General features: G+C 35.5%; 1 protein-coding gene across 2 annotated transcripts; it reads left to right on the top strand.

Moving 5' to 3' along the window:
• The first annotated feature begins 1,227 nt into the window (after nt 1-1,227).
• Nucleotides 1,228-14,626, top strand: LOC106458439 (helix-loop-helix protein 13-like). Of its 2 annotated transcripts, none has more exons than XM_022384655.1 (3): nt 1,228-1,822; nt 12,172-12,450; nt 14,214-14,626. In XM_022384655.1, exons 1-3 carry the CDS (start codon nt 1,465-1,467, stop codon nt 14,333-14,335), a joined length of 759 nt encoding a protein of 252 aa, XP_022240363.1. In that variant the 5' UTR covers nt 1,228-1,464; the 3' UTR covers nt 14,336-14,626. The 2 variants fall into 2 exon arrangements, with proteins under 2 accessions (XP_022240363.1, XP_022240362.1); XM_022384654.1 differs by having other exon boundaries at nt 12,124-12,450.
• The last annotated feature ends 2,799 nt before the right edge of the window (nt 14,627-17,425 follow it).

The raw sequence follows: 17,425 nt of genomic DNA, 5'->3' as shown, positions 1-17,425 counted from the left end.
TGGAAATATCATATTACGCTACAATTTTGTAGCATATGTCCATCCACAGATGTTAAAAATAACGCAGCAGTTTAGTTAGTAGCACGTTTCTGCGTTTAAAATATTAAAATTAGCATATATTTTACAAGAATAAAATACGTTCGTTTTTACCTTTTTATTTTTTTTTCTCATCGTGATAAAGCAAAACTAGCTATTTTCTATATACTAATTATTTGCCCCCCAGTGGCACAGCGGTATGTCTGCGGACTTACAACGCTAGAAACCGGCTTTCGATACCGTGGTGAGCAGAGCACAGATAGCCCTTGTGTAGCTTTGTGCATAATTAAAAACAAAAAAAAACTAATTATTTATAACATTAATGAAATATTTATAAGGTATTATGGAAAAGAATGTTTTTAAACAATTTTTTTAAAAAAAAAACCACCATCAAAAGTATATTTTCCAGCATTTAAAAGTTTTTGCAACTGCAAAGTAAATAGTAATTTCTTTACTAATATATTTGCTAGTTTTTGGTAAGTATCTTCTGGAAACCTGTAATCGTAAATGTAAATGTGCAGTCACATATGCCTGTACTTATATAATTAGAATTACATAGTTGTATAAGTATTGTGGTGGTTGCATCTCTGTAATTAAAATGTTAATAGCGCCACTCTTAGCGGTTAAATAAATACTTACTTTTGTTGCTATAAAGGTTTTGATGCATATGTCTAAACGCATGACTGTAGCCAAACATCTGTAAAGACTATATTATTTTCTAGCCACATCATTTATTTTGTTGCATGTTCAAAAATCTTCATCTGGATCCCATGAGCTTGTGTATAAACCATCAAACCGCATGGCACGTGGCACGGTTGCTTTCAAAACTTGTCGCCACGTGCATTTCCCCGCACGAGTCTAAGGTTCAGTAGAACAGTGTCCGCATTTGCTAAGCACCAAACGAGTAATGATGACATTTTGTTTAGTTCACGTGCGCTTCTAGATGCTTTCAGCAAAAGAAGCAACCTTCGTTCATCAGAATTGTAAAGATCGAAAGTTGTTGTTGATTGGCTAGAATCGCTGGTTGCACCGACAGCTATGTAAGGGTTTTGAAAGAAATGGTCGATGAAAATGTTGATTAGTTCGTGGTGAATGCTGTAGTTGGATTGGTCAGGTGGGCTTGACAAGTCAGCTGCAGTTTCTATAAATGAGAAATGTCGAAGTACAAGAAGTCCTGCCTGAAACCCGATTTCTGTCAAGCGCAGCCCTCGCCTGAGTCCCTGTCTCTTGTTCTAAGTTTACAAGAGTCAGCTTGTACTGATAGGAGGGCCTAGTTAGCACTTGTGTTCCCAGCGGCCTAGCGTACTACCTGCTATATTACCTTCCATTTTCATAATTTCGATCTCTAAAATACATTCTACTATCTTGCCGAGGGCCACCAGAGACTTAGGAGTGGAATATAAAAGCGTTACTAATAAACAATACACGATGTCAGCACCAGGTCTCACTTACGGTTTCACGGGTAGAACCAGCGACGATTTTCCTCCCTCTGAGTTCAGTTACCCGGACTTGGTGTCCCCACAGTCTTACGGCAGTCACGGCCAGGCAGCTCCTTACACAGTCGACGTTCCATCTCACCTGGCCTCTTATCCTGCCGAGCGTGTACAAGTAGATAACCCTCCTGCTGCTGCCATGCCGCCTCGGCCCTGCCGCTACGAAGAGTCTTCCTGTACGAGAGACAGTCCACTTAATGCGGCTCCTGCCCCACATGATATAGGAGACCGTCCTTCGTGTGAATATGCGTCTCAGGGTCTGACTTCTTTGCAATACACCTCGTGTATGACAGGTAAGACATTTATACACGCTTATCCAATTTCCTCTACTCTATGATCTTGAGCATTTTGTCCCTCACGTCAGTTTAATTCATACACAGCAGAAAAGTGGAGAATGGTAATTGAAGCCTTATATGTAGAAAAACAACCGATGTTTTCTGCAACATCCGTAATTGATAAGGTTTATCTAAATCCTTTAAAGAAACTCAAGTAGTTTCCTCGAAGGTCACTCCCTTTTCATCTAAAGTGGTTTGTGAAAAAACAAAAAAATATTTTAACCGGTGCGTTAATTTCCTATCCCGTTACAGTTTTATAGCTTTTCAAAAATGAAAGATACCACCCCGTTGTTATTCTATTTCTTAATATTTTGCGCTCACCAAACGTTTCTTTTATAAATCATTTTTAGCTCTTTAATATAAACTTAGGTATTTTTCCTAATGGAACGTTTATTACGAGAAGAAAATATTGTCCGGCGAGTAGAATCCGTTACGGAATCATCCGCTTGATGGAAGCTTTGCACGTTTTATTCTATACATTTCTTAAAGTTTGGTGAATTTAAATACAAATTAGAATAACAGCGTTAAAACGCAGAACTGTATTTGGAAATCCTTGATACATAAAAAAACGTTCCTCAAAATACAGAGCAAGTAGCATTTCTCAATACTTTATATAAATATGTATCGTGCCATTATAATGTTTTAGCTTTTTCCTATCTCTAGCGCTATAAGCTGATATTTTAGACTATATTCCAAATATTCCGAGTTTATTGTTAGTGTTCCTTTACACATTAAGGTGCAATAAGAGAGTGTAGTGAGCCAATTTTGACATTCCCCGGTACAACCCGCACGCCAAGCGAGTGATATACTAATTCAACAAAAGGATTCATTCCCTAGTGTCTCCGGTGAGACGGTAGTAATTTTACGGACTTACAACCCAAAAATCAGGGGTTCGATTTCCCGCCGTAGACAGAACACAGATATCCAATTGTGTAGCTTTCCACTACGGAAAACAAGATTTCCCTAGCTTTTGCTAGTAAAACACTTTTTTAAAACTAAAATTACATATCTATCATTATACAGAGTGAAAGAGAAAACTAATTATTCAGTCATCGTCTCTTTCCGAGATGTTATCATAATTGAAGAATTTCAATACTTACAATGTTTTAAACCTATAAGGAAAATGTCATTAGAACTTAAGCCTTTATAAACAATAAATTCTGAAGCTTCTTTTAGCTCTTTTTCGCTTTGTCATCATCATTGCTCATGCCATTTGAAAGCATAAATGACATCTCAGCTATTACAATGTCTGTTATATCCAAGTGACTTGTTAGCCGTGGTATTGGCAATGGATATAGCAAACATAGGTTTATGTATTGTAATGCATTTTTCTTTACTTTCACTCTTAAGATCACAGAATTAGCGTGTAATGTTCAATTTGCTTGTAATATTCCATATTTGTAATCGCTTCATATCTTACATTTTTGAAAAGCTAAAAAACGCAAACGTTTTAACTTTAAAACGCACATACGTGCCCTTGTAACCTTCCTCGTTTATTTTAATGTCCCGGCACTACATGCAATTGAAACTCAGATTTTCCCAGTCCTGATGAGAATAAGGTACACCGAGCCAGGCGTGGCTTAGTGGTTAGCATGTCGGGCAGCGAATCGGAGAGTTCAGGGTTCAAGACACGATACCGCTGAATACGCTTTTCACCTTCATCTGTGGGCACGCAATAAAAGTGGCGGTCAATCTCATTATTCGGTTCAAAGAGCTAGACAAAGCTCTTGTGTCGTCAGGTTCTCCTATCTTCCTTCTGGTTAGTAGTCCAAAATTAAGAAATTTATACCTGAACCCTAGGAATCTTTGACCTGGCCATTTAGCCTACATGCGTATAAAATGCCATTGAAGTTGAAAGTTATAATTTTAATATACGTCTCTCTCTCTTTTTTTTTTACAACTCTAAATAAAATTTCAAATAAATGCTTTTTACTGTTAATATACGTATGTTAACTGTTACTCGTACTTTAGCCCTTAGGAATTTCTAATTTTATAAGCAATTTGGGCTCAAGTTTAAGTTTTTTGACTTTGCATTTCTTTTAAGATCATTTTTAATCTTTTTCCTTTACTGACATTTTCCTTGATCCTGAATTCCACTTCTCTGTTTTTCATCATCTCATTAGATTTACTTGTATATAATACACTGATTTTCTATGATTAAGAAACATTATGGATTTTATCGCAGAAAAGGCAGCTCTTCATAAGAGATAATTGTTATACTATTCCAACCTGTAAAATGCTAAAAAACCTGCAACTATTAATAAAAAAAATTAATAATTAGACTTTGGTGATCGTATAGGTTACTAACTATGAAAAGGATATTTGATCGCCCCAATCTTATCGCAAATAGTGAGATAACTTTATTTGATTACCAATGTTTATATAGTTGTTATCAGACGTCTTTTTGCTAATAACAAAAGCTTGGTTTGTTTTGTTTTGAATTTCGCACAAAGCTACATGAGGATTATCTGCGCTAGCCGTCCCTAATTTAGCAGTGTAAGACTAGAGGGAAGGCAGCTAGTCATCACCACCCACCGCCAACTCTTGGGCTACTCTTTTACCAACAAATAGTGGGATTGACCGTCACATTATAACGCCCCCACGGCTGAAAGGGCGAGCATGTTTGGTGGGACGGGGATTCAAACCCGCAGATTGCGAATCGAGCGCCCTAACCATCTGGCCCTGCCGAGCCAATAACCAAATATATAGAACTTTAGAAGTAATGCGTTACAGAACACTATTTTGACAAAGTTTGGGGGAAAACAGTTAAATGTAGTACGATTAAAGCAGCAGTAAAATTGTTAATAACGAACAGATAAAATAAAATAAACATATGTTGATTAAAAATATATATATTACTCGCAATTCCTCATTTTAATTAAAAATTTTTGCCTATTTTCTACGTTCCATATGCATTCCATACTCCATTTTCAGACTGGTATATTAAATTAGCTACATTATATGCTGGGTTAATTCTTAGCCGCGATCTACGTAGGTGGCTTGCTTTGGTTAGAGTGTGTTTGTAATTAAGCACAAAACTACACGATGGGCTATCTGTACTCTGCCCACCACGGGTATCGAAACCCGGATTCTAACGTTGTAAGTCCGCAGGCATACCGCTGTGCCACTGGGGGGCTGGTTAGAAGTTATTTATAATATAATATATTCTATTTAAAAATAATTCAGTTTGGATAACAACGTTACTGTCATTATTAAAATGTTTTTGTCAAACATTATGTCTGTACTTATAAATAACGTTTTAATTAAATACGAAATTTTTTACTTAATATCATTTAACGCAGTATTCACTATTTCTAAACATTTTACAAATGATTCTAAAAACATTTTGTCGTCTTGTGATATTTAATTTCAAACGCACAACACTTCAGTTTAATACAATTGACATTCAGAAACTGAATTTTCAGAAATATATGCAGCAACTGTCATTATTTTATTTTTTTTTACTTTTGCCGAATTACATTTCCAGTAATGATCAATAATAACCAAGCTAATGTTTTGTACACATATTTCAACTGGATTATTTTGGAATTGATTCACAGACAGATTGAAAACAAATGAAATCACTTTGAAAAACATGATAATTCAAATTTTCAAAATTAATTTCTATAAAAGATTGTAAATCCAGTAGAATAACTTGCTGAAGTTTAGTTTATTTCAAGTGATCATGATTCCAACTAAACCTTTTTTGCAATTTCACATTGCGTGTGTAACTTAATAATAAAATCTCCTAGCTCGTATACGTTATTTCGAATACTAAGCCTTATGTAACTTCAGTTCTTTTATCTTTAACTTCATGATGATTATTTTGAGAGACTAACGTTAGTCTTGTGCTGCTCTAGAGAAATTCAGATCTAATTCTTGTTCAGATCAATCAAAGCAATCGACAAATTTCTTTAATGCAAGACAACATAATATATTTAAAACATGTAACAAGGAAACATTAACCAAATAACAACAACATACACCTGCACAACACTACACAGAGAATTAATCACAGCTGGTTACAATAGAAACTGCAGTGTCGGACAAGAGTGCCTAGTCTTGACCTTCAGATCGAGCATGATCCACAAGGGAGAAATTAGTTCCGAGAACAACTCGGGGCTTTCAGCATCGTTCTTATAACGTGCGATGGACATTCCGTAATATACTCATTTGGAGATTTTGTTTGTTTGTTTTAGCGCAAAACTACATAATAGAATATCTGCGAAATATTCGGATATTCGAGCCATGGATTTTAGCCTTATAAGCACGTAAACACGCCGCTGAACCACTGAGATACTAATGTTTGGAAACCTTTAAAAGATGCTTCACATACGTAAATTTTAAAATTGTACTTTAACGTCAGGATATGAATATCAGTTAATCAGTCAGGATATCAGTTAATATTTGAAATTTTACAGGGAGGTTTTTAAAAATAGAAAGATGAAAGCGTGTCAATGATGGGACAAAGGTTAAAACTGTATGCAGAATGAACGTCAACCTTTTGAAGACTCTCTTGTTCTATAAGTTAATGAACTGGGCGTAGCCTAGTGCTTAGCGTGTCGGGCTACAGTATCCTTAGGTCAATGATACGAGACGTGATGCCACTGAACACGTTTTGCACTTTCAGCCATGGGCGCGTTAGAAAAATGACACTTAATCACACTGTTTGGCTCAAATAACCAGACATAGTCCTTGTGGCGACAAGAGCTGTTGACTAATTGTCTTCCCTCTGTTCAGTACTTCGTGTTATGGTTTGGTTTGTTTTGAATTTCGCGCAAAGCTACGCTAGAGCTATCTGCACTAGCCGTCCCTAATTTACCAGTGAAAGAGTAGAGGGAAGACAGCTAGTCATCACCCCCACCGCCAACTCTTGGGGTTACTCTTTTACCAACGAATAGTAGGATTGACCGTTACATTATAACGCCTCATGGCTGAAAGGGCGAGCATGTTTGGTGGTACGGGAATTCGAACCCGCGACCCTCGGATTGCGAGTCAAGCGCCCTAACCACCTGGCCATGTCGGGCCTTCAAATTATGAGCCGCTTTACATAAAACTTAGCCTACATGTAAATAAGGTTAAAAATTCTATTTTCATAAGTTAATATATATTTGAATTATTCAATATTATCTAATAAATATATTAGTATTATCAGATAAGCAAAGTTTGTTTTAAAAACATGTGGATTATGGTGCGAACTCAAAAAAAATCCTAGTGGTGCCAATAGTAACAATTTATTTTTAAAAATGCTTATATATAAACGTACTAGACCTAAACCAATAAACATCAGAATGCAAATATAAATAATCTGATATTTTGGAAATGGGGTTTTTAAGTGTTTTACACTCATAAAAAAAAAGAAACCTATCATGCTACAAGTTCTTCAAATACCTACAGAATGATAGGTTTATTTTTTTTGTGAGTGTAAAACACTTAAAAGCTTCATTTCGATTTTCGATACCTCACTACTATAAAGGCTTGGTTTGGTCTGAGGTTTCATTCGGTGGTCGTGTCCAGGGTCACTGATGAGGAGTGGAATTCTCCGAAACTAGTCTGGCCAACAGACATACCCCCAATGAAAGAATAGACCATTCCAAGCTTCTACTTGTTTTTAAATAAATGTTTAAACAGCTCTGTTCAACTAATCTGATATTTTGTGTATAATATAAAAAGAGCTGTTAATGAAATAGATAAACTATAAAAGCCATTATTACCCCACATCCAACTTATTAATAAGATCCTCAGAATACAGTAGATTTCAAGAAGGAATGATATTCATGACGGAGGAAGAGAGCATAAAGTACAGCATATATACTTCAAAGGGATAGACACTCAACATGTATCAAACTGAGACTTCTGTGTGAGAAAGAGGTATTGAAGCGTAGTAAGTTGTGTCCTTATAATACATAGCACAGTGCAATTTCGGCATAAGTAGATTTATTAACAATGACTAAAACCTTACATGTTTTGGGGCAATTAGACTTATTCTTGGACACTTTACTTTTACCCCTGTAAAATGGCAAGAAAATCACAAATCTAATATCAGTTACTTTGGTTTGGGAGAGTTGTCGTAAGGTATTTTTATAAAAGTTCTCACCTCGATTGATCGAAATAGAAAAAACAAAACAAATAGCAGGCTAAAAATGCTAATTTTGCGATTTGTTTTTTTAACTCTGAAAGGTGAAAATAAAACAGGAACAAATCCCAAATCCGTCTGCTTTATCCCTGTCTCACCAAACATGCTCGCCCTTTCAGCCGTGGGGGCGTTATAATGTGACGGTCAATCTCACTATTCGTTGGTAAAAGAGTAGCCCATGAATTGGCGGTGGGTGGTGATGACTAGCTGCCTTCTCTATAGTCTTACACTTCTAAATTAGGGACGGCTAGCGCAGATAGCCCTCGTGTAGCTCTGCACAAAATTCAAACCAAACTAACAAACAAATCGTCTACTTTAGTGTGTAGGGTTGTCAATTCGTACCTAGTCTCGTTCAAATGATGAAAGTATAAGGGAAATGCAAGCCAAAATATGTATTCTTGTAAGGCTTGAGCTATGACCACATAAAATCGGAAAAGGGCCTGAAAATAAAAAAGGTGTCTGGGCGTAATAAACCAATGTATATGCTTCCCTTATTTCATGGCGATCAGCCCAGAAATAAAGGAATTGCGCAAAACTGTTTGAAAGAAGAAGAAAGAAAGAAACAAGAAATACAATATGTCTCCTTTTTTATGGGGGGCCACATAAATATACATTATTTCGCCACGTTCTTCTGCCCCTTCGAGATGCGACCTGTATCCGTCATCGCGCGGATATATTTTATTTGAGTTCGATAATTTTCTTTTCCACATTATAAATAATTCTTCAAATTGTTAATTTTTCCTGGATCACAAATCTGTGGTTATTTTATAGATTTTTTATAATATTTTACATGCATAATGGCGACAGGACAGGCTATAGTTACATATTTTGAGCATTGAACATAAACAAGCACGTTCTATCTTTTTTACGTCTGACGAAGATGGCATACTTCATCGTTCAGATCGTTAGATTTTTTAGCACTGATTTATCTGTTCTGAATCTACCTATATTTAACCTATTCCGTATACATATTCGTGTTCATGATTTTCCTTAAACAAAAACTGGTAATTCTTATCTTCTATTTCAATTACTTATGTGGTCCGACCTGATAACTGATATAATTTTTATAAAACAAAAACTTCGGTTATTATGTGCATGTACTTATATTTTCGTCACACAACAGTGGTTTACTTCTGAATGAAATTATAATTTACTTCTCACAGCCAATGATTACTGCTATCAGTCGGCTTCTGACACCACTTTTGTGGAGTTTGTGCTTATTTCTATCAGGAATTGATTACTATCAAATTTTAAAATATAATTCTGTTTATCACTAAATCAATAACACAAAGATTTAAATTAGGTTTTATTTCTTACTGGCAGCATATCTTTCTCTCGTCCCTCTCTCGGTTTCTACGTTTGCTCTCACACCTCCCAATATTCCTCTTTTCTTCTGTTCAACGCCTTTCTTTTATAATTCTTTCTCAAAACTACGCCAGCAGATCTCTTTCTGTACAAAGGTGCACACGTTTTCGACAAGTAGCATTATAACGCTCATAGTCATGGAGGTTCCATAGTGGCTAAACAAGAAAGGCGGCCGACCTCTCCAATAATTCTCTAAGTACTTAGTGCTGTAATCCCCTAATCCTTTAGGAACTGACCAAAAGTTGGCCGCTTTCTCACCTCTCTCGGCACCAACCGATTCTTACACCGAACATCTTTATAATTACTTCTGCAGAACATTGATATTTACGTCACGCAACCATGGGCTACTCCTCCTCGAAATTATAGTTTACTTCTCATAACCGATGACTACTTCTGCAGCTCATTGATACTTACGTCATACAACCATGGTTTATTGATGCTTAAAATTATAGTTTAATTCTCACAATCAATGAGTCCTTCTGAATGAAATTGTAACTTGCGTCATATAGCCATGTATTAAAGATGCTTGAAATTAATTCTTATAGACAGTGATTACTTCTGCAGAATGTTGATATTTACGTCACACAATCGTTACTGCTGTTTGAAATTATAACTTACTTCTCTCACCCATGAACTACTTTCTGCGTACAATTATAACTTACGTCACACAATTACAGATGTGTTTTGTTGTTGTTGTTGTTTTTTTTTTTCTTTTTTGCATGGTTAATATAATTTTCTTCACGCAACAATAGGTTAATTTATGCATGGAATTGTTTTTTCAAACAGCAGCGAATTTTTAGCTTTAAGAAAGCTAATTTTCATACAAATAGTTTATCTAAAAACTTTGTAAAACGTATTAGCAATTACTTCTATTATTTTAATAAGTTCGTTACATTCTGAAAGCCAACAAAAATAATTTTTGTGTACAAAATATCCTCTCAAGTACCGCCATAACAAAAAACGTCATAAAATTCTGACGTCAATAGAGGGCGTATGCTGTTCAACGAAACGGAATAGAATTCCGCCTACGATGCGGGGGAAGATATAGAAAATACGTTTATTGGTTGAAGCTAACAGACAGTCACGCCTTCTACTGAACATAATTACATAAAAATAAGATAGCCATGACTCAAGTTCGTTTATCATACAAAAGACCAATCTCTTTCGTTTTATGTATTTTCCATACCAATTTCTTTCATTTTATGTGTTTGCCAATAGCAGTTTTTCTTTCTTAAATTACGACAATTTTTCCTCAGTGGAATAACGGCCAGTCTACGAACTTTTAAGGCTAAAATCCAATGTTCGATTCACCACAGTGGATATAGCAAATATCCCAATGCGACTTTACATTTAAAACAAACAAAATTAATATGGGTGGTTTGTGTGTGTGTGTATATATATATATATATATATACATATATATTAAGTAGAATATTAAGTACATAAACACTATTACCTAAAGTATGACTTTATTGTTACTATATTGTCGCTTTTAAATAAATTGTAATACTTTTGTTGTATACTAATCTTAGTGATACGAACGTGTTAATAGATATGAATTTGGTGTTTTTACATTTTTTATATGTTAGTATGGTTAAACCGAGCCGAGTTGTAGTCTTATAAATAATTTTTGCAAAGTAATCAATGAAAAATTAATTAATTAATATAATCATTTACCTAATTATACGTTGGGTCAACGATATATTTGACGATAAACATTACAAGTTACAATGCAAACAATCCTATTGATTTGGTTGTGGGGTGAATTTCCCTCAAAGCTACACGAGGGTTATCTATGCTAGTCGTCCCAAATTTAGAAGTTATAGAGCAGAAGAAAGGTAACATGACAATACCACTCACCGCCAATTTTTAGATTACTGTTTTATCATCGAAAAGTGGGATTGACTATCACATGATAAGTCTCCGCGGCTGAAAGGGCGAGTATGTTCGGCAACGGGATTCGAATTCGCGAGTCGAGCGCCCTAACCACCAACTCCATGCGAGGCCCCAGTCCTATTGAATGAGTGATCATTTTAAATATTAAATTGCATTAAATAGTCTGCTAAATAAGTGATTATATTTATTATATAGGTTTGTTTGTTTGTTTGTAATTAAGCACAAAGCTACACAATTGGCTCTCTGTGTTCTCCCCACCACGGGTATCTAAACCCGGATTCTAGCGTTGTAAGTCCGCAGACATACCGCTGTGCCACTGGGGGGCTATTATGTAAGACCTATAATAAAAAGAATATACAAACAAGACTGATATGCACTGTGTCCACCAACTCCATGCCAGGCCCATAGTCCTATTGATACCAGCCGTATCCTATGTGAACTTTTATAACCAGCCTTACAATAGTCACAAGTAAGACGTTGCTTCACAAGTAAGACTATTAAGTCTAGCGTACACTTCCAAGATAAACAGTCGTCTATACACAACGAAGCCAAAAAAAAAAGTAAAACAAACTTAGTTAACTTCACTAAATTAACAACTATACTTTTACTTTTACAATGATATTTTAGAGTAAATTGCCCAAATCATTTGTAATGTGAATTAGGCCGCTCATGTTTTGTGTCTCGAATTGTATTAAACTCGATATGATTTGATCGGTAATAATTTAGTTTAGGTACTTGAGGATTTTTCGAAGAATTCCTTATTATTCAAGATTTCAAGATGATTATGTAATCCCACGTCACATTTTCTGTGGGGGTAAAGTTATACATCACTATATCATTTTCATTTCATTATCTATCCAAGGTGCTACCCAGGGAGAGGCTTACGACTATGGCGCTATATATTTCACAGGACCAGCAGGGCCCTACAAAGTCCAACGTCATGCAGCAAACGTGAGGGAAAGAAAACGCATGATGAGTATCAACAGCGCGTTTGAAGAGCTGCGTTATCATGTTCCAACTTTTCCTTTCGAGAAAAGACTTTCCAAAATTGATACTTTAAGACTGGCCATCTCTTACATTGCTCTCTTGAGAGAGATCCTTGTTTCGGAATATGATCCTATGACACACATTGAGAAATGCCTAAAGGGAGAGATGAAAGGAGAGAATTCAGGATTATGGAATACCAGTGGTAAGCAATATTATCTTCTTACTTTGTATAACCATATATTATAGGATACTTAAGATTTTTATTTTCTCTTTCTAACAGTTTCGAAACGCTTACTTCACCGGAAATCCATAATGAATTTTATTTTGTCCTGTACTCGCACTTAAACTAGGATAACAAGGAAAACCAATCCTAATTTCTTTATTAAAGACTAAAAATAGAAAATCGTGGTTAAATAGGTTATATTAATATAGGCAAGCTATGGATTTGGTTTTTAAAAATTGGGAAATCCAAGTGAGCTTATGAGGAACGGCTGGTTGATAATGTTAAAACTTCCTGCAAGGATTTTGTTAAGTAGGTTAAAGGTAAACAAAGTGTTAAAATGAGGACTGGACATTTAAAAGATGCCGATGGCAATGTTTTTGTTGGAGATTATGAGTTGTTGAGCTTTTGAATGTTCTCTTCAGATACTAGAGATATTCATAACACTGAGTAGTTTATGAAATATATATTGGAATTGCCCTGAATAATGTACATAAAATTTATGGTAAGTTGAATCATGTACATATTACTCTCTTGGTGGTAAGTTCACAGCCTGGGATATTTAAAACAGAAGAAGCACTAAGACCAAATAAAGTTTTCCCTGGATTTCAAATGATGTCAAAGATCAGACATGTGAGCCTCTCTCTTTCATTTCTAGTATGTCAATAAACAGTTGCCAGGTGCATGAGGATTGAACAGTTGATAGTGTTACTCCTAATATTTAAGGGGGTGATAAGAATTGCCCTGGAAATTATAGGCCTCATTATTTAAGAAAGTGTTATGAATGCTTGGAAAGGGTTCAGAGAAGGGATACTAGGATGGTTCCGGGGATGGAAGAGTTATCTACATGGGCGCCCGCAGGAGCAAGAGGGAGCATTTGCCTCCTTGCATTCACAAAAAAAGCGCACGTATAATGATGTAAGTTTAGCATCGTAGTTAAACTAAATATTTTTAGTAATTTTTATTAAAACTGTAAATTTGTGTTTGCATATAAGCACACATAACAAATATTCTTTTAGTCTGTTGACTTACACTGTAAAAACTGATCCTTTACATACGTATTATGCCCCCGGAATATATTTCTGTGGGCGCCTATGGTTATATATACGAACAGGTTATGATTTCTTAACTAATTTTCTTGAGAGAAAAAAAAGGAGGTAAAAGGTGATTTTATTGACTCTCACTTTTATAAACGTACACAACTTAAAGTGTGGGCCTTTTCAGCGGCATCAAATCTTAAATCCCCAAACTGTGGATCCGCAGTCCGACACGCTACATACTAAGCTACGCCCGACCCATAACCTAGTGATAATGACCTTTCTTACGCAGCTTTTATATACATTTGTTCATTAAGAGCTTGAATTCATAAGTAGAGATACAAAGTTTGCCGCGTATTACTTAAAAAAAATATAAATACAAAACATAAAATTATATTTTTGATATGATATGCCATTGAAGTTGAAAACGAGTCCGTGACTTTCGTCACGTGCCTTTCAATTAATTAAAGAAATGTGTAAGAACCTACAATGCTTAAGATAGAAATAATATTTAATTGGACAATAATAATGCAATATTAAAACAATGGAACAAGAAGAAGAGTATTAACACAGTTATGTTGCACGTGGCAGCTTAGAACGTTGTATTATACGCTGTATTTCTGACATACGCGTGGGTGAATAAAATATATGGATTATTAGTGAACTAATTCTTTTTTTTCTTCTCTCTCTCTCTCTATTTCTGGCTAGATCTCACAGCAAGACTTTCATGGATCAACTGGGAAAACCTAGGAGTTAACCCTAATCGTCGAAGTGTGCTTACCACCCTATCCTTGACTGCTGATTCGTTGGCGTGTCACAACGGCACGTGACGACATAATACTGTCATTCACTTGTAACGTGCAATGTTCAATTTCATTATTTCAATCTAAAATCTTTTAATGAACGCATGTATATAAATTAAGGAAGTGACGCGAGTATAAATAGTAATAAAGAAAAGTATAAAAGATAATCATTAAATAATTTTAAAACATAACCTTTCTCTACATATAGAACCGAACAAACTTTGTCAATTTCAGTTGTGGCTCCTATTAATCTTGTACATACATATAAATATATATATACATATATAACTGATGTAAAATGATTTATTTAGTAGAAGAAATAAAACGTTTAATTATTCACTTATGTAGCTTCTGTTTCTTTTATTGCAGAATGTTGGTGATTACCGTATCACACATGAAACAAAGAATTGTTACACACGTATTTTCAATGAACTACTATGTTTACTGGTATCACATTAAGTTATTTCGCGCGTTCTTTAATGGAAACAGGATAGTTTGTTCGCTTTCATTCCGAATTTCCGAAATAACTTCTTCGACACCGAGAAATATCACTCTCTTCTCTGTATACATATATTATGCTTTATTGAAGATTAACTGAATAACTTAATACAGTTCTAAACTCAGTTTGCAACTGAGCCTAAATTCAGAAAACCAAAAAGTAGTTAATATAATGAAATTTAAAATAGTGATAATGAGACGTATATACACACAGTCAGGCTTCGAAGATGGCTGAATCCCAAGTTATCACATTTACCGTGATTAAATAGAGTTGTTTGTTTGTTTTGAATTTATGCACAAAGCTACACAAAGAGCTATCTGTGCTCTGCCCACCACGGGTATCAAAACCCGGTTTCTAGCATTGTAAGTCCGCAGACATACCGCTGTGCCACTGGGGGGGGGGGGTGATTAAATAGATAGATCACAACCTATTTATAGCTACAAGATTTATACAACATAAATGATATTTCTACCTGAGTAACAACAAATGTGCAGACGATATTAAAACACATATTGAATAAGATTAATTATTAAAAAGAGTAACAGTCAACAGACTTTAAACTTTTCAAACAAGTATATATATAACCAAAACTGAGATTTCTATTATGAGCTTTTAACCTATGAAAAGAAAAAAATTACCTAAAAATGTTGACCATTGCCAGTCCTTGTCATTTTCCATTAACTCAAAACGGAAAATGTCTTTGGTCATAGCAACCAAAGGCACTGTGGATATTCCATCTATCAGACAAGATCCAAACGCAAACGTCAAACTAGTTAGCTGTTACGGAAGATCAAATTAGGGATTAGGAGTTGAGTGCTTTGACCCAAAACGTCTCACCTCCTACTGCCTTTCGCTGTCTGCAGCCAGCAGTTGGAAGGCAGTCACTCCTAATGTTTTGACATAAACCATCATATATTGCTACATTTGTACGACCTTCACCTGATAGAAGGCGTATCCCCACAGCTATGTGTGTCCTACTTCCGCAGTCATCTCCAAAAACCAGGACATATCATATATTTCACACATAGCCTGCACCCTTGGGACATTATTTTGTTATGCAGCGTAAAATGTTTATTAAGGATATATTATAAATATATGATATTTCATCAAAGATTTGGACTCGTTTTTAACGCAGTCCTTCTTTTTGATGTAAATATTAACTAAACTGTTTAAATAATATTCATGTTTACATTATAGATAGGTTTTATATACATGTGAAGTTTCTAGTTGAATTAAACAATAAAAATGCCTTACTTGTAGCATTTTTGAATAACATACAGCTACACCGGTACATTGCTTATTAAAAAGCATTGTATTATATCAGTATGCACGAACTCATAAATAGTTAACCATTTTTCTTACAGATTTGATCCAAAACATAAACATCACGTGTGTTTATCACTTAAACGTTTACATTTAGATAAAAATCAGCTCCGTTTGTTAGACTGATTGCGTATCATTTCGTGTTGAAATACTGATAATATCATCTTTTTCTCTCGACTATATGTGTATGTCCAGTACGGTTCAGAAGTTCATTAAGAGGCAATTATTAGGTCGTCAAGAAATTAATGTCGCTTTTTTTTAGATTAAAAAAACCCGAACAACTTGTATATCAAAACAAAATATTTATTAAATGAAATAGTCTTCATTCTTGTCAATGATGCTTTTCCATCTTACAATCAGGTTGTTAATGTCCTGATTATAAAAATCACTTGGCTTTGAAGCGAAAAACATGTCGATGTCCTCTTTAACACCTTCCATATTTGCATACGTTTGTGGCATGGCCAGGTGGTTAGAGAACTTGACTCGCAATCTGCGGGTCGGGGGTTCGAATCCCCGTTCCACCAAACATGCTCGCCATTTCAGCCGTGGGAGCGTTATAATGTGATGGTTAATCCCACTATTCGTTGGTAAAATAGTAGCCCAAGAGTTGGCGGTGGGTGGTGATGACTAGCTGCTTTTCCTCTAGTTTTACACTGCTAAATTAGGGACGGCTAGCGCAGATAGCTCTCGTGTAGCTTTGCGCAAAATTCAAAACAAACAAACAATGCATACGTTTTCCCATTAAGATGGTGTTGCAGCGAACGAAAAATATGGTAATCTGATGGTGCCATATCTGGAGAATATGGTGGGTGGGGGAAACTTCCCAAGTCAACTCCATAATCTTGTGTTGCGTTAAACGTGCCACATATGGACGTGCATTGCCGTGGAGAAGAAGAACACCTTTCCGACAGTTTGCTGTGGATTGAGGAGTTCGAAATGAATTACTCCTTTGATGTTCCACCAGATGAAAAGCATCACTTTCTGCGGATGGAGTCCAGTTTTGAGGTCGGAAGTAATTTTTGTCTAGGACTGAGCCATTGCAATTTCAGGGCCATTTCATGAGTGTTTTGCCTTGGGTTAGACTCAACAAGCGTCTTCAGAGCATCAATATCAATTCCAACATGTCGGCCCCTGTCATCACAGTTTTTAAGGCTAAAGTCACCTGAACGAAATTTGCTGAACCATCGTTGACACTTACGAAAGTTCAAAACCTTTCCATAAACTTCTTTGACATTCTTTGTGGTTACAGAGGCGTTGTATTCAAAAAGCATTACATGCCGAATGTGTGTCTCGTC

This window comes from Limulus polyphemus, unplaced genomic scaffold (assembly GCF_000517525.1).
Source record: "Limulus polyphemus unplaced genomic scaffold, Limulus_polyphemus-2.1.2 Scaffold464, whole genome shotgun sequence".
NCBI classification, from domain to species: Eukaryota; Metazoa; Arthropoda; class Merostomata; order Xiphosura; family Limulidae; genus Limulus; species Limulus polyphemus.
The sequence above is the reverse complement of the archived record's forward strand: the minus strand, read 5'-3'. Positions and strand labels throughout refer to the sequence as shown.